Source organism: Tupaia chinensis, unplaced genomic scaffold, assembly GCF_000334495.1.
Source record: "Tupaia chinensis unplaced genomic scaffold, TupChi_1.0 Scaffold000257_1, whole genome shotgun sequence".
Classification (NCBI taxonomy): Eukaryota; Metazoa; Chordata; class Mammalia; order Scandentia; family Tupaiidae; genus Tupaia; species Tupaia belangeri.
Genome location: NW_006159737.1, coordinates 1819053 through 1840820, shown reverse-complemented (window position 1 = coordinate 1840820; position 21768 = coordinate 1819053). Strand labels below are relative to the sequence as shown.

At 35.3% G+C, this 21768-nt stretch overlaps 1 protein-coding gene across 1 annotated transcript in view; it reads right to left on the bottom strand.

Moving 5' to 3' along the window:
- Nucleotides 1-400: 400 nt before the first annotated feature.
- The window catches only part of WASL (WASP like actin nucleation promoting factor), a 32236-nt gene continuing 10868 nt past the window's right edge, over nucleotides 401-21768 (bottom strand). Inside the window, exons 6-11 of the mRNA XM_006149198.3 lie at nucleotides 19619-19787; nucleotides 18812-18854; nucleotides 17729-17882; nucleotides 10087-10607; nucleotides 5850-5958; nucleotides 401-2207 (exon numbers count right to left, since the gene is read on the bottom strand). Coding sequence (XP_006149260.1) covers nucleotides 2146-2207; nucleotides 5850-5958; nucleotides 10087-10607; nucleotides 17729-17882; nucleotides 18812-18854; nucleotides 19619-19787 — 1058 coding nt within the window. The 3' untranslated portion in view covers nucleotides 401-2145. The remainder of the gene's footprint in view (nucleotides 2208-5849; nucleotides 5959-10086; nucleotides 10608-17728; nucleotides 17883-18811; nucleotides 18855-19618; nucleotides 19788-21768) is intronic.

The window sequence follows — 21768 nt, the reverse complement described above, 5'->3', positions numbered from 1 at the left end:
ATTCAGTCTTTATGACTGGCCTGAACTCCACAGCTGCTGTGCTTCAACCAATAGGAATTTAGACTTTGTGCAACAAGAAAAATTCTTTTTTCTTTAAAAAGAGCAAACTCAAGTACCTTTGGCAAGTTATGTACTAATCTTACATGTTTAAAATTGTGTTTTCAACTTAAAGAATTGATATGCTCAGTTCAGAGCGGCTCCTGAATATTTACCATGACAAAGTTTGCTCAAAAATCTTCAATTTCTTAGCCAAAAGTTGAGATCTTAAGCTGTCATTAACCTGAAGACATTTCTGGGAAATTAAAAAATTTTTTTTTAATAAAGTCAAAAGGAAAATGTTTAACGTTATTCCGAATACTTGTAATGTTCTATTTACCGTTTGCACAAATTCCTAATTTTATTGGTTAGTAGTTGTCCAGCCTCATCCACACCACTCACTGAGCTCAAGCCACAATAAAAACGACAGTAAGCAGAAAATGATGTCTAGCAGCAGAGGGCACTGTTTTTGCAAGAAACAAAAAGTCTAGAATCTTTCCCATGTGCTTAAATTATTCTTGCAAGGAAGGTAACAATCTTTGAATAACTTAACTATTTTACTGCACCACTTACTGCTTTCAGCAACAAAACCCTTTAAATTATTTCTTATGATAACTAGATGTATGATCACTAGAGATTATGTAATAACTGGTTAAAATTCAAGCCACATCTTGCAGGTCCAGCCTGTCAAGATCATGCCAATACTAGATTTTGGTCGGTACAATTCTAGATAGCATAATTTTTAGTTGGATATTGTGACTATAGTAATGAAATACATTTGGAACTACATTCTGCATATGACTCAATGTGAGAAAAATATGCCTGTATTTAAATCAGATAATTTTCTACCTAAAATTTAAAGTAGGGTGGAATGATAATTAGCACTATGAATATGAAAAACCACCTTTAGGCAGATTAGTGTTTTGTAGAGAGGCAAGGAAACCCTAATTTTAACACACCATTTAGTATGCATAACAAATGTGCAGGTTGTAAAGTTTTATTTTTTGAAAATCTATCATTTGGTTATGTCTCAAGAAATTTGACACTGGGACCAATCTTGTAAGAAAAATATAACTTTCATGTGATATTTGACAGAAACCTTGAGAAATTATCCAGATAAAAATATATAGCATGTTACTAGGTTCAGTATTACAGTGCATAATACCTCTACCAAGTAGATCAGTTTTATGGCTGCAAAATAAAAATGTTAAATTCAACACCATTTTAATAAAGTTCTAAACTTGTACAGCATTTTTACCAAATATTTGAGCAGCCATAATATATAAGGCCCTTCAGATCATGCAGAATGAAATTACCCCTCAAACTCCAACTTAAAAATTTTGTTTCAGAATACCAAATATAATTTAAAATTTTTTTTTGTCAGAAAGAACCTGGCATATTTGCTATAGCATAAAGATAACCTCTGTCAAGTACAGGCATGTAAAGGCCCTTCTGGTTCAGCCTGCAAACACCACTGCTGCACCAACGAGGGCAATACTGCGGTTCGAGGTGTGTTACGGAGTCTCTCCACTAGGATCTCTGTAGTGATTTTATGTAGAGCATATTGCTAAAATTCGAGAAACTTTATCAGTGTAGTGATGTCTACAGAACTGTGCAATGCATCAGCTCCAACATTCATATGTAGCATTGTATTCAAAATGAAGGGGCTAAAGGAACTAAGGTTTGCATCACTTAAAAAAGAATGTAGTGCTATACTAGATTTTAATAAGAAAATTTAGGTACAGAAAAAGTAGGGTATGAAAATAGTGTTTTCCTTCTGGCATTATAACTAAATTACATTAAGGTTTTTGTCAGTCTCACATATAATATTTAAACTCCCTTGTTGATGGAATGAAAATTATTCACAAATCAAGTGAGCATTCTGGTGTAAACTTGCACACAGTAACAGGGAGTAGCTTTGTAGAAGGATTATGACAAACCTTTACAGATTAAATGAGGTATTGCACAGATTAATAAAAAAAAAGCAAAAAAGGCAACAAAAATATACAGCAAATTGGTAGAACATTTACATGATAATTTTACAGAATCCATAGACAGAAAGTAGTGTTTAGTATTTCACCTTAAAAATATATATATATAATATATAGATCAGTCTTCCCATTCATCATCATCCTCAAAATCTTCTTCATCGTCTTCATCTTCATCTTCATCTAGAAAAAAATTCATCAAGAAAACAATGAAAACACATGTATAAATAAAATGACATTACACAATTCTTGTGTGATATTTTCCTATTATTTCACTCCTAACACAAGCCATTTAACTCCAGAAGTCTAATTATTACCAAAGTAGTTTAAAATGAATCTAATAAAATATGCCTGGAGTGTGCTAATGAGCTGAAGATTAGAGTAAGAGGCAAAAGATTTGGTTCTAGTCCTTTCCTCTCTATGTTGATAGATTTCCACTTGTTTCTAAATGTGTAAAATCCCACATGGGTTGGCCTTCTGAATTTCAGGCTCACTTACTATGAATCTAATTGTCTTCTTACATTCTTCACACAGATTATTAAACTCAAAATTTCTGAAGTTTTATCTCCTCCTCCAACTTGCTCTCCCCCCTCCACCCTAGTCTGTTCTGTCAACAGCATTACCATGTGCTCAAATGATTAGGCTCAAAACCTAGAAATCAGAATTCCTCTGTTTTCACCATCTGATCATCAGTTATATTCCTTTTTAAAACTTCCTATGCTACTCTTAAACAACATCAAATCTTGCATGAATTATTATAACTCTATAGTTCATATGCCTCAAAACAAATGCAATGATTTTCTTTTTTTTTTAAAGAGAGATTTCTGCTATAGGGCAAAGCAAGAAATCACCCCTCTAGGGGAGATGGCCAGGCTAAAAATCCCTTTTCGTCCACTCTCCTCTTGGGGTTTTAGGCACACAAGCACATGTGTCTGGTGTGAGTTTTAAGTCGCTGGGTCCAGGATTGGACCATAGTGAACTACGTGGGAGTCCAGCGACATCACCATTTTGCCATCTGCTGGTCCCTAAATTTTAAGTTTAAGAATATTATGCTGTTCTCTCCTTCAAGTTCTCCTATGGCTGACCACTGCTATTTAAATAAAATCTGATGTCACCTCACTCTACCAGACGCTACACAACTTGACCAGTATTTTCTCCCCCTACTCACAACTATTGATGCGGTCTCCTTTAATTCACTGTTTCTAAGAAGAGGGCTTCCTCCCTGTCCCTCAAAATGCTGACCTTAGGCCAGCCACAGTGGTGCAGAGTAACACTGCTCTGTGGTGCTGAAGTTACGTGGGAAGGTCTAAGGTTTCCACTCATGTTCCTGGATGGCTGAGGCTGGATGTGTGTATGTGCGTGTGTGTGTGTGTGAACGTGCGTTTGTGGCATAAACTCACCCAGAGAACACCTTTTATCGCTTTGACATTAGTAGCTATCAAGGTCCTTCTTGAGCATTTTCCATTATCTGAAGTCATTTTTTTCTTTTCCAATTCAGGCTGAATTTCACTGTGGTTAGTCATCTGAATTTATGTTAAACAATCTAATGCTAAGAATTCTTAAATTTTGCCATTCCAAACTTCTGCCACAAGGCTCGAAAGTTCTCCATGCTTTGGTCAATTCTATAATGTTCTTAAATATGCCAGTCACTGGATTCACTCAGTGATAAACTGAGGGATGAGTCTTTTACACTAAGGGACAAGCCATTTTTCCCGTTTTTAGGTTATCATGAGTGGTGTGGCGACAGATGCATAAATGAACGGAGATTTATTATTGATGTCAAATTACTGCTAAATGTTACCTGACATCTACTTTGGTCATAAAAATGACTCAGGTCATTTTACAGAAAAAGCTCTATAAACAATTACCAATTTAAGTAATCACATCTTTTATAATCAAGTTTTTTAATAATTACATCTTTTATTATCAATTTCAATTGCTATGTCTCGAAAAGGAGTTTAGTTAACTTTTTAGCACAAGGTACCAAAACAGGTCAAAGTCAGGTTTTTCAAGAGAAAAATAAGGCCACTTGCTGATGAGGACAATATAAACAGATAAATGTGTTCAAAAAAGGTAAATAAAAATATGAACAAAAAAATCTAGGAGAACAAAAGCCCCAAAGGTGACTATCTTTAGAAAAAGTTGTCTAAAATACAATCGACATATTGTTTCACTTCTAATTGCAGCCATAATTTCAGTGATAGGTAGTAACCTTGTTAATAGGAAACCATAAAAGAGTCTAAGTAGGTGGTCCTAATACCTAGACTATTTTTACCCTATCTATTCTCTCCTGGGTCCACAATACTGCTCCCTATCATTTTAAACCTATCAAAAGTATGTGACCTAGATGACCAACCTTTCCTCCTTCAAACATTTTCTTCATCGGGCTTCTAGAGACTGCATTTTCTAGCCCCAAGACCTTATTAGACCTTCTCTTCTGCATCTATGTCTACTTCCTTGTTTATCTCATCAAGTTCCATAACTTTAAGTAACATGGATCTCTGTACATCCTACTGGCATTTAGCTCTCCCATGAATTCCACTTATTACACGATGCCTACTCAACACCCCCATTTGACTTTTTAATAGGTATCTTAAGTCTAATATATAAAAATCAAACTCTCGTTCTTTCCTCTCAAACTTGCTTCTCTTAAGGTTTTCTGCTCCCTGTTAAGAAAATTCCATTTTTGAGACCAACTGATGGCATAATGGTTATGTCGCTGGACTCTGACTGAAGTTCAAGTTCTGGATCCAGCAGCTTAAAACTCACCCCGGGCACGTGTGTATGTGTGCCCAAAATCCTGAGAGGAGAATGGAGGAGAAAGGACTGAGGCGTGGTCATCTCCCTTGGGGGGTGATTTCTCTCTTTCTGTCTCTGTCTCTCTAGTGAGCACACACAGTGCCCTATAGCAAAATCCCTCTTTTAAAAAAAAGAAAATTTCATTCTTCTGGTTGCTCAGTTTAAAATCTTTATGTCATCCTTCACTCTTTCTTTCAAATCTCACTTCCAATTCATCAGTCAATAATATAATCAGTTTCTAACCACTTTTTTCTTGTTGCTATTAACACACAAAAACGGAAAATAACATTTATTGACCAACTACTATGTACTAGGCAATTTGCTGGTTACATATTATTTTATTTATTTCTCACATCAATCATATATTTGTGAATTCTCTCCATGTAACAAGTAAGAAAACTGAGGTTCACAGTGATGAAATACTAGCTCTAATAAGAATAAAGATCTGATTCTACTACATCATGCTGGAGAAGCTTTTTAGGAACCCTCAACCAGGAATATGAGTCAGCAAAACTCATATTCCTAACCTTTTTAAAAACCAGTATTTGGTTATATGGTTGAATATAACCACTTAAGAATAAATTAGGCAGTGGTTTATTCAAGTATTTTCTTTTTTAATAAAATAACAACCACCACCACCAAAGCTTTAAGAAATTACTGTTTTTTAGCAAACTCCAGAAACAGTGGAAACTTCACAAATTTCATAGGAATGAGATTGAGAAATCTCAAGCCTTGTTTAGACACTGTTAGTATTTTCCAGTACAGGTAATAAAATTGTCATTTTCCAAAAGTTATTCTTCTAACTTATAGCTATGGTGTCCTGGAAACTATTAAATTTTAGCTAGACCAGCCACAGAGGCAACAACTTAAACAAACAACTTAAAAAACAAACAAACAAACAAACAAGAGCCCACATCAGTGAAGTTTCTCTACTAGCAGAGATAAAGCAATCAAAGACATGTAAAGAAAAAATAAACCTTCAAACACCCAGATTTATTAAATATATATTCTTACGCATACACACACCTGAAGAATGAATGGCTTTGCTCCTTTTCTGCATCACTTCCATTAATGCACCCACAATTCCTGATGTGGGTGCAGACGTTGGTGGTGTGGACTCTTGGCCATCCGACACCTCAAAATAACAGAAAAATTCAGTGAAGTCTTTATTAAGGTTGGCCCCATTGCACAGTAGATAAACAGAGTACATTGGGAACAGAAGCCCACAAGGCCAACCACAGTTTGAATAGTGGCCACTATTACATGAAAAATAGGCCAGGTGGACATGCATGCATGGCCACAATCTTGACAGGATGGAGAAGGTGAAGACAAAGGGTTACAGCATGATCACAACCCCACTGGGAGGTGCTTTCTCCTTTTCTTTCTCTAGTGAGTGCATGTACCCTCTGTGAATTAAAAAAAAAAAATCCTTAGAATCACCTCATCTTAAAAGAAAATTAGAAAGAAAGAAAGCAAATTAGCCCAGGGTTAACTAAATTAAGAAGAAGCAAAATGTTGCTTTAAACAAGTCATGCAAAGAATTTTTCTTGCCTTTGAAATATATAAGCGATCAATATATCAATATATTTCCAAAATGATAGCTATTTTTTTTCCCCCCTGAGTGTAGTTTAGAGCATGTGAAAGTACTTCCATTAGGGATATATAGTTGCCTTATGAGGCAGGTATGCTTTTGTTTTGGGAGAGTTTTTTTTTGTTTGTTTGTTTGTTTGCTATAGGGCACATGCACTCGCCAGAAAGACAGAGAGACAGAGAGACAGAAAGCGAGAAGTCACCCCCCGGGGGGGATGGCCACGCCACAATCCCTTCTTTTCCATTCTCCTCTCGGGATCTTGGGCACACACACACACACACACGTGCCCGGTGTGAGTTTAAGCCACTGGGTCCGGGACTCGAACTGTGGTCGACTACATGCAAGTCCCATGACAGTCATTACGTCAACTGCTGGTCCCAAGACAGGTACATTTTGAAAGCTTTCAACGGATTTCCTTAAAGAAAAGTTATTTGCTATGAAAAATTATAGAATCTGTATTTTACTGTAACTGGATCACATGAGGTACAAATATAATACAAAGGTGTAAAGCAACAATTAAATCCTTTCCTGAGTAATACCTTTGCAGCTACATGACCTCTATTCATTCCAGCACACAAAGCCTTAGATTATGAAGCTTTAAAACTACCATCAAGGAACACCATTTTGTAAACCTAGAGTAATAGTTAGATTTCTAGAGTTGTTAGGTGAAAAGCACACTTATGATGACATCTAAGAGCAACTGTGGGGATTTATGTTCTCTATGAGCTTTACACTTTTAAAATCAAACAAACAAAAAACAAACAAAAACAAAACAAGAGACCCCAAAGATTCTCTTTAAAGCCTAATTTCTCAGAATGAAAAAAATTAAAGAGTATCCTTGCTTCTACCGTTCATACTGAAAGAGAAAGAGTACAAGAAGTCTATACATGTTCAAAAAACCAAATACACTTAAGAAAGTACTGCTCTAAATACACTTCAACTAAGATGAGAAACTGGTTTTATGAACACGTACTGTGAATTTTGTTCCTAGACTTACCATGTAAAGGTATAATATTGGTATAATTAGAGATAAAACAGCATAACTGTACTAAATAATTATATAAGTTTAAATATATATATATTCATATATAAAGTATATACAAATATTTGTATTTATGCATGAGACTCTCAAGGAAATATAAAAGGAGTCAGGATATTCAAACTATCTTAAACAATCTGATAAACAGAAGTAGAAACACACACCGTCATCAAACATTTCTGCGTACTTAAACTTGGAAAAAGTGCCATTTGAGGTATTACAGACATGAAATTTAAAATATATTTAAATGAATACTTATAATACTTTCTGCTGGTTCTTTCAAGTAAATCTGTGGCTTTATGTCAGTCATAGTCATTGCAGAATAAATTGATGATTTATACAGACAATTTAAAGAAACAAAGCTAGAGAATTTTAAAAAATTTTTTTAATGATTATGGACTCAGATTATGCTAATAATTTACTGATTAAGCACTCTATGATAATACACTGAATCCAACCAAAAGGAAACTGATTATTTAGGATAAAAATGGCCTACAACATTAAAATGAAAAATATTTTTAAGAGAAGTTAAGAGATCAACTGGCAGGCTTTATTTATTTATTTGGTTTTTGATGATGGGGGAATCTTTTCTCTTTTTTTTTGTTTTTTTTGAGAGGTTTTTGCTATAGGGCACGTGTGCTCACTAGCCAGAGAGAGACATAGAGACAGAAAGCGAGAAATCACCCCCCAGGGGGGATGGTCACGCCGCAATCCCTTCTCCTCCATTCTCCTCTCAGGATCTTGGGCACGCACGCACACACGCCCGGCATGAGTTTTAAGCCACCGGGTCCGGGACGTGAACCGCGGTCAACTACATGGGAGTCCAGCGACATAGCCATTATGCTAACTGCTGGTTCCCATGATGGGCTAATCTTGATAGGCTAGAAAAGAAGCAATGAGGGGAGTAAATAAAAAATTTAACTAACTTTTTAAATTTAGAAAAGAGAATATAACCTTATTCATTAAAAGTAAAATATCACCTTATTACAGATAAATGAGAGAAACAAACGTTTGTTGCAGAGAAGAAAAGAAATAGAAAATGGAAAGCAAAAAGTTAGGCAAGGAATGGGAGACAGAATTTGAGAATTTAGGAACTAGCACAGATTGTAAGTTAAAGTTGAAAGTAAATGACCCTATAAATCTGCTATTCACCTGAGCTGTGCTCATTTTTGAATTAATTCTTCCCCAATAACCACTATTTAAGTTAACTTAAATAGAAAGCTAAAGTGTTCCTGAGAAATCTAAACTTAGTCTGAATTAAATGGGGCAAGGGGGCAGAGACAGTTGCTCACAAGTTAATCTAAGTGTCATTCTGAACTTAAGCTCAAGAAAAGATCTAGATATATTCCAAAGATCAGATGTTTACTAAAAACATGTTATCTAATGTTTAAATATTTTCATTCAATGAATTTTGTTTCTTATCTTTCATACTCCTAGGCAAAGCTTCTGAAACCTAGAAAGTTGTATCAACCCCCTACATCATAAAATATTTTCAATTAAAAGGTACTCCTGTCATTTGCTTTCACCTTGTAGGTAAGACTGTAGCCCAGTGCCAAATCTAACCTGTCTCCTGTTTATTTAAAAAAAAAAAAAATAAAAAAACAAAAAACCTAAAAGCTAAGAATGGCTTTCATTATTTTATTTTTTTAAGAAAGAGAGATTTTTACTATAGTGTGTGTGTGCACTCACTAGAGACACAGAGAAAGACAGAAAGAGATAAATCATCCCTTGGGGTGATGGCCATGCTGCAATCCCTTCTTCACTCTCCTCCTCTCAGGATTTTGAGCACACATTCACATGTGCCCAGGGCGAGTTTTAAGCCATTGGGTCCAGGACTTGAACCAGGGTCGGCTACATGAGAGTCCAGCAACTTAACTATTATGCCATCTGGTGGTCTCTGGCTTTCACATTTTTAAATGAGAAATTTAGGCCTGTAAGTTGAAGATACAATCTGGTGTTTCACAGAAAAAAGTTTAGTTTCAATAAGATGAAATGATTATAATAATCAGTTCAAAGAATCTACGATTACCTGACATCACCATCAGATTCTCAAGCTTCTGGGGAATCTGAATCTCTGCTAATCTAAACTTCAGAACCTGGAAACTTTATAATATGATGTCATTTTCATAAAGAAACTGGTTTGGATTTATCAACGTGATTGCAATTAGTTTTAAGTAGGCCTACTTTTAATTTTCTATAGTTTATTAAAGATGTTTCTTTAAATTAAAGTACCTTTTATTTAATAGTAAAGTCTATAACAATAAATTGAAAACATCTTGTATAATTTAGAGGAAGTTCTAGAACAGGCCAAACTAATCTACGGTAATCAAGTCAGTGATTGTTTTTGAGAAAAATGAGGAGGCTTTCTAGGAGGATAAAAATGTTCTATAGAGTATAGTAGTATAAGTTACATGACTGGAGATGATTATGAATGCTGAAATAAAACATTTCTGCATTAATTGTATGTAAAGATTTTTGTAAAAATACACAAAAAATTTCATAAGATTAAAAAACTAACAAAAAAAGTAAAATAATAAACTTTTCAAAGATGTTATAAATTATTTTAAAATTTATAAGGCAGATGTCAGAGATAAATAACAGACAATCTAAAATGAAAAGAACATGTTACTTACAGATTTCAGCTGAATACCCTGTCGTATCTGGTCTAAAAGTGCATCCCTTCCAGAGCAGGACACTGGTCGACTGTTCTGTTCCACTTTTTTTAGCTGAGCACCCTCTCTGATTTGATCTAAAAGAGCCGCTTTGTTTCCTGCAGGAGTTGGAACTTGATGGTCCCCATCAGAAGGGAGGCCAGGGAGAGGCGGTGGCCCTGGTGGAGGTGGAGGTGGAGGCGGTGGGGGTGGTACCGCTGGCCCCGTCACCGACAGAGATGGAGGTGGTGGTGGAGGCCCTGAGGGTGCTGAGGAGGGAAGGGCTGGAGGTGGAGGTGGGTACATCCTATTTGGTGGCGGTGGAGGGACTGCTACATTTGGCCGGGAAGGAGGTGGAGGTGGAGGTGCAGCTGTCGGGGCTCTTGAAGGCGGTGGAGGAGGAGCACCTCTTCCCCTGGCAGGAGGAGGCGGAGGGCCTGAGCTATGTGGAGGGGGAGGAGGAGGCAGCGGCCCTCCCCTTGATGGTGGTGGAGGTGGTGGTGCTAAAATAAAAACAGAAAAAAAGAAAGCATGCTTTTTATCCCCCAAAACCATAAAGTTTAAAAAGCAATTCTAATATGTTTAAAAACAAAATAATGAAATAATACCAAGAAGAAAAGCTCTCATCTTTGCATTTATTTTATCAAGACATCTGAGCACAGATCATCTCTTAGACTATTATTTGGGACTACTTAGTCTAAAAGTCAGTTTTCTGTTGTTTTTTCAAAAATACTAGTTAAAATGGTAGAATTTTGTTTATGAATCAGTATCAGTGCCAGCTAGTAGTGTGGTGAGTAAGGTGGCTAGGTCCCACGTGGCCAATAGCACAGTTCAAGTCCTGAACCCAATGGCTTGGAAAATATGCCACATGTGGGTGTGTGCGTGGCCAAATTCCTGATAACAGAGTGGAAAAGACTGCGGTATGGCCTTTGCTCTGGGGTGCATTCTCACTCTCTTTCTCTCTCTCTCTGATGAGTGCTTGGGCCCTACAGCAATTTTTTAAAAAAAGTAAAAAATGAAATGCTTTCCTATTTTATGTAGCAATGAAGACATAACAATAAAATTAAGAATTTGATCAATATGCATTTATTTTAATAAAAATTAATATTTTCCCTCTTTAAAGAATCAAGCATATTTTGTTTTTTTTAATAAATTCAATTTATATCCAAAATTACATAATTAATATAACAGAATTGATTCAAAATTATTCACAATAATCTGAGCTAAAACCCAAATATGTTTTTTCTTTTAAAATGTAAGCTCTTGTCATCTAAATTACTTTCACATTTTATTTATTTATGGTCAGTATTCTAGCAATGCCTCATTAAGAGAGGCTGATGGTTCAGTTGAAATGTTCAATTACTTACTCAGGAGATACGAACTCATATTTAACTGAGAACTTCTATAAACTGTAAAAGTAAGCTAAAGTTATTATAACAACTACTGATATTCACTTACAAAAGTGTAATATGGTGTTGGTTGACATTCCTACCTAACCTATTTAATTATAAATACCTACATTTATTACATATAATAGGTTTAGATGTTCATTAATACAATGATAACAGAGAAGGAAAAAAGCCCTCATTTGGGATAACCATGGGAATCCTGCTATAAAAATTCACTATCAGGCCTAACTGCAGTGGCACAAGGAGGGAGAGTTGGGCTGTTGTCTGATGCTGGTGCCACTGCCACACGTGACAATGTGTGCCTATAAACCAAGCTAGTTGGGAGACTGGGCAGGAGGATTCCAGAATGGCAATACCATGCTATAAATCTCTCTCTTCCTCTTTCTCTGTTCCACTTTTTTAGTTTGTCAATATAATGTAAAACATTAGATGAAACACACAGAAAGGCCTATTCTCCTATAGGTACTGTCTCCTGGTATATGAACTTTTCAAATTAGAAACAGCTTGCAGCTGAAAACAGGGAATTACTCTACTTTGATACAGGCCATCAGACTGAGATTCTCCTGTATCTACACTCAAGGAATACTGGAGGTCTGGATGTTGCAGCTTAAGATTCATCTAAGATTCTTAAAAAGTTGCTAGCAGCAGTCCTTTAATAACAACATTTGTAATAAAGGTGCACAGGAGGTTATGGCATATATGTACTATGAATACTCTTGAATAAGGCAGTGCATCAAATCCGTCAAGCAGGTAGAAAATTACATTTCAATCAGCTTAGGTTTATATTTCAAATAGCAATGTTATTTGTCTAGACTGGTTTTTTTATGATTCAACTGTCTGCTAAAATCAAGAGGAGAAGGACTCTCTTCTATTTTATAAGGTTTTAAACAATCACTTTTTGTGGTTTCACTGCATTTTTGGATTCACAATCCTTTGTCTGTAAAATAGCAATTCACATACAAAACATTAAAAGTCTTTCACTTGCAGTAAGTACATGGAATAACCTAGGGTCCAGCTAAAACCCATTCAAACAGACATTAAATCATTGCTCAAAGGGACAAGCCTTTATTTACAGGGAATAAATTATCAACGACATTTAATCCCAGTGTAACAGTTCTATTATCTTGAAAAGTGCTGGCAAACTTTTCTGTATTTTCTTGAAGAAAACATCTATTACCAACTTTCAATTTTTTTTTTTTTTTTTGGAGAGGCTTTTGCTATAGGGTGCGTGCGCTCGCCAGACAGAGAGAGACAGAGAGACAGAAAGTGAGAAATCACGCCCAGGGGGGATGGCCACGCCGCAATCCCTTCTCCTCTTGGGATCTTGGGCACGCACGCACACGTGCCTGGCATGAGTTTAAGCCACCGGGTCTGGGCCTTGAACGGCGGTCGAATACATGGGAGAGTCCAGCAACATAGCCATTATGCTAACTGCTGGTCCCAGAACTTTCAATTTTTATAGTCTATACTATATCTGCATAAAAGGACAGTAAGCAGAAGACATGCTACATTCCAAGGTAAAAATGCAAAACATGAATTGAGGGTAAAGTGTTAATTATGTTTACATGCACAAAAGTATCTGCTCCGTGGACGCTGCACAGTACTATAAGAATGTCTGGTAGCTTATAAATTTTTAAACCTCTGAGAGTCACACAATACTTGAATTAGATTGACAACAGTATTTTTTAGACTTCTAAAAAGGAAGTAAGTGAAAAGCATCAAACGAAAGTTACAACAAACAGAAGCTGCTCTTACTACTGAAGTCTAATTTAAAAATTTTTTGAAGCTTTCAGCAAAAATCCCACAAAAAACTTGTCCTGATGGCACACCTGATATACTTAAAAATATCGTTTTAGATCAATATTAAGAGTATTAGTAGGTAACTCTCTAGACATTAACAAGAATTGTAAGAAAAAAATCATAAAAAAATAATAGCATTACAGAATTCAAGAAACATTACAGAACTGCTCTTTGTACTGTCATCAAGGTAAAACAAATGGAAAAATTCATTTAAAACAAGTTTAAATTCATGAGATTAATGACACTTCCCTGAGGAGACATTTGTAAAACTGTACTGTGTGTTTGTGTTTAGTTCCCCAACTCCAATTAATGTAGAAATGTCAGTTTCTTTTATGTAGGTTATTGAAAGACACATCAAGTGTGAAAAGTGATCACTAAAAATAGTAATTATAATTAGTAATAAAAACAGTGAGGCTGTATACAGAAGGTTTTTAAAAAACAGACACACAGAATTTCATAAAACTATCTAAATGATAAAAAGTACATGCTCTTACTCACACAGAAATAAATTCTCTTCCTATCTTAAAATCTACATGCCCAAAGCTCTAAGTTGAGTTTGGGGCAGAAAATATCACTGGAAGTTAGATTTGGAGGCTGGATATATGAACTCCAGCTTCTGTGAAAATAAACACACCAAGGCATGCACCACTTAAAGCACATCAAATGAATCCCACATACATACCACTCCATTGTGGTGGACCTACAGAACAGATTACTATGAGTTAATGGATTTCAAACAACTGTGCACACACAAAATAAAAAGATACTGTATGTTGGAAATCACAATCTATTGCTTTTTATAAACATGACTACATGGTTTTACAAAGTAAGTATCAAGAGATTTGATTATTTCACAAAGCACATTTTTAAGACTTTATTAACTTCTTCCCTTCTAATTCATTTTTCATACTTTTGAATATTAATTTAATTATATGATCTGCCTAGAAAATGTTTCCTTAATAAACTGTTAGTTTGCCTTTATTGTTTCTTTATAAAATTAAAAGCTGTCTCACATTCTTCAGTCTTTAAAACAATCTATACTGGGAGTTAGGTTCTTGAATATAAATACCATATTTACACTTTGTTCATAAAAGATCTTTTTAAGTCTCTGCCTCTCAGTTAAGGATAAATCTTGCCTAATTTATTTTTATTTATTTATTTTTTTTGGAGAGGTTTTTGCTATAGGGCATGTGTGCTTGCCAGAAAGGCAGAGAGACAGACAGAGAGAAAGTGAGAAATCACCCCCCACCAGGGGGGATGGCCACCCACAATCCCTTCTCCTCCATTCTCCTCTTGGGATCTTGGGCACACACGCACACATGCCCGGCATGAGTTTAAGCCACTGTGTCCCAGACTCGAATTGCGGTCAACCACATGGGAGTTCAGCGACATAGCCATTACACTAACTGCTGGTCCCTAATTTAATGTTTTAAAAGCATGTGACATAAAAAGCAATAGTAAAAAGTTTAGAAAACAAAGTTAAGTAAAAAATGAGGGAGTCTTCAAAAAGTTTGTGAAAAATGTGTTTTAGGAAAAACATTATGTGGATTTCAAAATTTTTTTCTATCAACATCAACTCTTACTTTAATTCCTGTTATAGTCAATTCTTTCTTACAGATATTCAGATGAGAGAGCAGCAGTATTAATAGCTAGATAATGTCAAAAGCACTTTGCAAACTTATAAAGTAGAATGCTAAAGACCGTGAGTACCCTTTAGTAGTATAAGGTGCAGGTGGGTGACAACAGTGAAAAAAAAAAGGGGGCCAAAGAAGACACTGGGGTTCCCAGGACTCTCCATCTTTTGCACACTAATAGTGACTGCCTAGGAGCATATAAAAATAATGATGCTGTGCCTAACTGTGTTTTTTCCTCCCTATGGCCAGAGGGGACATGTGTACCAGAGAAAGAGAGAGAGAGAGAGAGAGAGAGAGAGTGAGAGAGAGACCAGGCAGTCACACTATAATCCTTTTTCCTTCATTTCTCCATTCCATCAAGATCCTAGGCATGAGCACATGTGCCTGGCAACTTTTTCAAGTCACCAGGACCAGGATTTCAACTGCGGTCAGCCATGTGGGTTCCAGATCCCTCTGCACAGCACTTAACTGCTGTGCTACAGGGCCAACAAGATGTGTTTTTTAAGAACGTACACAATTTGGAAATGTAATTTGTTCATGATATAAGATAAATCAGTGTCATGCTAGTTTCAGTGGGACTAGCACTGTTCTCATAACAGCAATTATGATCTTATACTCGTATACATATTGGTCTTGACACCAGATTGCAGGGCTTCTGAGGGCAGAAGCCATATCTTTACATCTAAATATAAATACCCTAAAACCAGTGCTCACATAATGTGTACCTACTATATGAAAGGATGAAGTGATCAAAAGTGAAATGAACAGCAGCAGTGAAAAAGACAAAGAGGTCCAGCCCTGTGGCATGATGGCTAAGGTGCTGGCTCCTAGTGCTCCAAAAACATGCCAGGCATATGTGTGTGTATGCCCAAAATCCTGAAAGAGTGGAGGAGAAGGAATTACAGCATGGGCATCCACCCTTGAGGATGCTTTCTTGTTTCCCTTTACTTCTCTCTTTCTGCCACTCTTTACTGAGCTCACATACTCTACAGCAAACCTAATAAAAATAAAAATAAAAAAGACACTGAAAGTCAAACACATCTAATTATAAACAACAGCTAAATATTTAGGAGATATTTTAACTGGTGAACATTTGTTCTCAATACTGTCTATTACACAGTATGCAAAAATTAGGAAGAAAAAGAGTCCCTAAATGAATAAGGTTACAAAAGTGGGACTGGCAAATTGAAAAGTTTACTTTATCTACATTTTACTGTGTAACTGTTAAGACACAACTAAAACAAGGTGATTTAAATGCAATATCAGGTCTTAAAAGGCTGTAAATTGTTCTGTCATGTTCCAAAAGAAAATATGTACTTTACTCAAGAGAAAAGGTATGCATTTCCAATTTAACAGAAAGATTTAAATGATTTATATTTGGAAAATGTTTACATTAATTATTATTTATTTATTATTATTTTATTCACTTATTTTTTTGGAGAGGTTTTTTGCTTATAGGTGCATGCACTCACCAGAAAGACAGAGAGTGATAGACAGAAATCGAGAAATCATCCCCCCCTCGCAATCCCTTCTCCTCCATTCTCCCCTCGGGATTTTGGGCATGCATGAACACACACCTGGCATGAGTTTAAGCCTGGGTCCGAGATGCAAACCACAGTTGATTACATGGGAGTCCAGCAACATAGCCATTACATCATCTGCTGGTCCCTACATTAAAAATTATTATAATAGAATGATTATATTTAAATTACCACATCTAAGTCTGACCTGGTAGCAGCAGTTAACCCCTGTGCATAGGGATCCAGATCCCACATGGTTGATGGTGGTTCAGTCTCAGCCCTGGCAGTTAGATAAACATATCAAGAATTGTGTGTGTGCTCATACTCAGATCCTGAAGGGGAGGGATAATAATTGAAGTATGTCTACAGCCCACTGGCAGTGGAGCTCGCTCTCATACATGTTCACTCTGGCAATATGAATGAATGAATAAATAACTACACCTGAATTATAGTAAAAATTTTAATGGTGGGTTCTTAGGCATCATTAAGTAAAATATTTAGGCAACTATAATTTTTTATTCTAAAATAAGAATAGCTGGAAGATTTTGTATGACTTTTCATAAATATATTTCCTAATAATAAATAAAAACCAGGAGCCAGCAGAAGGCATTGTGGCTACATTGCTGGATTCCTATGTAGTTGATCATGGTTAGAGCCCTAGACCTGGCTGCTTAAAACTCATGCTGAGCACATGTGCATACATGGACAAAATCCTGAGAGGAGGATGGAGAAAGGATTGTGGCGTGACCATCTCCCCTGAGGGGTGATGTCTCACTTTCTGTCTCTGTCTCCCTAGCAAGTGTATGCACCCTATACAAAAATCTCTCCAAAAAAGTAAAATATAGGGGCCAGTGCATGGCATGGTAGTTAAGGGTGCTGGATTCCCACATGGCTGACCACGGTTCTGGTCCCAGACCCAGCAGCTTGCTTCTTGGCAGCTTGCTTTGACTTTCCCTCTCTGTCTCTCTTGCTCTGTCCCTCTTGGTCAAATTAAAATAAATAAATAAAGTTAAATAAAATAACCTTTAAATAAATAAACAAAATATAAATAATACTAATAAATAACACCATGTCAAGTTTTTTAGTGATAGCAAAATAATGTGAGACATAGTACACTGGGTCAAACTAGCTGTCCATAAACGCATACATTCTGCTCAAGGACAGGTTCACATGAACTTATATAGTTCTCATCCATGAAACTGATGTCAAGAGACTCAAAAGAAAAAAGCTATCAGAATGCCTAAAGAGAAATAAAAGTTACCTTGTCTTCGTAGTTCATTTTTAACAGCTTCCACTCCTCCTGTTTTTTCAATAAAGTCATATATAACTTTTGATGTTTCTCTGTCTTTAAGTTGTGCCTCTGAGATTCCACACATATCAAAAAGATTCTTCAATTCTGGATCCAAATTATTCAGCTATAAAAGATAAAATAACTGCTAACTACAAAAAAATCCCAATTAAAAAAGGATAATAAAATTTTATTCTTCTCTTTAGCCTAATGGTTATATTGTTTATATGTAATTAAACTTCCTTGTTAAAAAAAGATAAAAATAAAGAATATATTTTATATTTTTATTCTATCTCTTTTTGGTTCCTTGCCTTCAAAACAGGGCGTTTCAATTAGATTTCCACTATCACATTCACAATTCAAACATCTAGAATGTTCATCCATTAAACCTGTCCTAAATAAGATTTAGGTATAATTACAGATATACATTTGAAACTGAAAGACAAGGATTTCCCTGAAGCCCCAAGCCCATCACACAAGAGGTATTAAAGATGTGTTTGTGGACTTAACATTATAATTATAACAAAAATAACTCAAATGATTTTTTCATCTTAACCACAAATATTTCTCTTCAAAATAATTTCTTCAAACCTTGATTAATTTTTGCCAGCAATCCCATCTACCTTTCTTAAGTGCTATAAAATAATGAATGATGAAACTGCCATAAAAAATTATGGAGTGAAAAGACCCAGAATACTCCACAACTGGATATTTAAAATGTGATTATACTACTTTCAAGTATTTTGGCATATAGTCCCCCTTAAATTATCTTTAATAGAAATAATTTTCTTCTCTTAGTTTTCAAAGCACAAGAATTTTACTTTTTTAGTATGTATGGCCAAGGGTACAAAAACTGTCTTTTAGAGACAGGCAAGAATGATAGAACATTTATGATTTTGAAACCTCAACGGTATATGTACTTAACACAAGCACATTTATGGTAAATGAGTATTGGACTCCACAAAAATAAATAATAAAAACGAAAGATCTTAAGGTAGGGCATAATATTACCACATATTAAGAATAATGCTGTACAATGTTTGAAAAGACACTTACATCAAAGCCTGTATTTGGATCCCAACCAACGTGTCCAATATGCCTGACGTAGAAAAAATAGAAAAATAAAATATTTAAAGGACATTAAAACATAATATATATAAAATATTACACACCCATTTTGGTCTGAACTAATCTTAGCTCTTTTAGACACAGGTATTCTGGGAAAACCTATGTTCAAGGACTTAGAGGAGATGAGACTAGGATTCCAGCCCTGGTTCTGCTGCAAACTGAATCTTAACATTTGTGTACAATTTCTCGAGCATCTATTTCCTTAACTATCAAATTAGTATAAGAATGCAATCATTTCATATATATGTATATGTGTGTGTGTATATATATACACATATGCATATACGCACACACACTTATATACATATATGTATGTATATATACATATATGAGAAAATAGGCATTTTATAATGAGATAAATAATGCACGTGAAGATGCTTGAAATATGTCACATAAATACAAAAGGTTTTAACTGCCTCTAGGCAATGACTACAACAGACACTCAGAGAACAAAATGAGAAATCCTTTTTATGTCCAATAACTTGTTGAAAAAACAACTTTACCTAACTTTTCTTTTCTGATGGGTGGAAAAGAAAACAATACTAAGATTCACAGAACATTCATTCTTAAAAAAAAAAAAGCAAAAACCTCCAACAAAATGTGTAGCTGAAAAAGTGTGCAAGTGGTAAATACAAGCATCTTTCCTAAAAGATAACAAAATTTTCTAACAGGTTAAAAATTTAGAGCTGCAACAAATAATCAAAAGTAAAGATAAGAACAAAAGAACTATCTTACTGAAAATTGCTTGGTGTCCCAATATCTGCCTTAGTTAATCTCTTCTTTTTAGCTTTTCCTTTCTTCTTTTCTTTGGTATGGGAGATGTTGTTGACTTGTGAACTATAAAATCTATTTGTTGTGATTTCTGGATTTTTTATGTCAACTGTAGCCATGGGTAAATTAGGACCTAAAAATAAAGAAAAAGTAATATGGAGAAAAATAGAATTTAAGCTAACACATATACAATCATAATATAAAATTTAAAATTCTTTTGCAGTGCTTTGACTGTAATCTGTCACATAAAGTCAGGTGTGGAACTTTCCACTTGTAGCGACATATTAGCACTCAAAAAGCTGCCATATTTAAGTTCAGTAATATTTTTCCCACCAGTACACACACATCTTGACTGTCAGAAGTAGAGAGCTCAAAAACATAAAAATTGGAAAATTTCTGATCTTTAAAGATCAATAGAAAAACTATCTCAGGCACTATTAAATAATATCAGTAACATTTTCAGGGGTGACATTAAGTGTAGCACAAACTTGTCTTATACTTTGCAAAAAAATTTTTATCTAAAAACCATAAAAAGTCCAAATATAACATACTCAATAAAAATTTCTTATAAATTTGATTACATTAATGACATTAATGATAGTTCTCAAAATGTTGAACAAAATGCCATCACCACTGTGTAGGAAAACAATTGTCATTTGGCCATTATCTCTAAGTATTCAAGTCTATTTACATATAAATAGAACATGTGAATTATCTAACAGTTGTACTTATAATTTCATAAACTATTCCATGATAAGTTGCTGATATCAGCAAGAAATAATTATTTTTTAGAAAAAAAATGGTATTTAATGATAATATCTCTCTCTCAATATGTTTCCAGCAGGTTAAGGACGCCCTATCACAAAAAATTAAAAAAAAAAAAAAGAAAGAAAAAAAAAGAGTAAGAGCAATACAGGGGCCAGCAGGTGGCATAGTGGCTACAGTGCTGGACTCCCTCACGGCCAACCACCGTTCAAGTCCTAGACCTGGAGGCATGAAGATCATGCCAGGTACATGAGTATGTGTGCCCAGAGTCCCAGAAAAATTAAGGAGAAGGGATTGCAGCATGGTCATCTCCCCTGCGGGGGGTGTGATTTCTCACTTTCCCTCTCACTATCTCACTCTCTGAGCACATGTGGCCTATGGCAAAAAACAAACAAACAAACAAAAAAACCAGAATAATTTGAGAGGCTAATAAAATCATAAAGACGTAAATTTTCAATTTGCTCAGATATCAGATTTCAGCCTTTACTACAGTGTCACAAAATAAGACACTTAATAAGAATACCCAGAATTCAGCGGTTAGAGCATGAAGTAGGGTCACACTCATACTTTCATAGACATCCAACGATCTGTTTTTTACATCTCATTCTTTCCTTTCTGTCCTCTCTCTTATTATATCTTTACCAATCACTATCAGCAACACTGTCCACAACAAGATGTTTCAAATATAAGGATATTCTCTTATCCTTATATTTAGCAGAATTTAAGAACTAACATAAAAGATTAAATCAGAGATAGGCGCTCTTTATTCACACTACCTTTCCTGAAATGGCATTCAAATGGCCAACAGGAAGAAACAATCAGTCTCACCATTTAAAGATAAAAACAAAACCAAAAAGCAATGAGCTTTTTTTTCTTTTTATAGAGTTTGCCATAGGGCAAAGTGCTTGCCAGAGACAGAGAGAAAGTGAGAAAGCAACCCCAGGAAAGACAATCATGACAAGTCCTTCTTCTGTATTCTCTTAGGATCTTGCCCAAGCATGCACAGGTGCTTGTTTTCCAAACCAGCAGGTCCAGGAGTCTAACTGTGCAGTTAGCCATGTGGGATCCAGCCGCCTTAACAATCATGCCACCTGGCTGGCCCAACAATAATTACTGGGCTGTTGGGAACGTCATGACGCATTTTTGCATAGAAAAACATGGGAAAATATGTCATGACTTTCCTGACAACCTAGGAACAGAACAAACACACTTTTATGCTGCTTTAGTTTATATAAAAGCGATCTATTATACTATAGAAGACCTAAATGGTAATAGAGTTGATAAAATTAAGTTTAATGGTTTAAATAATCTAAACTAGTAAAAGAATTCTTTTCTGGGAAATAAGGTTC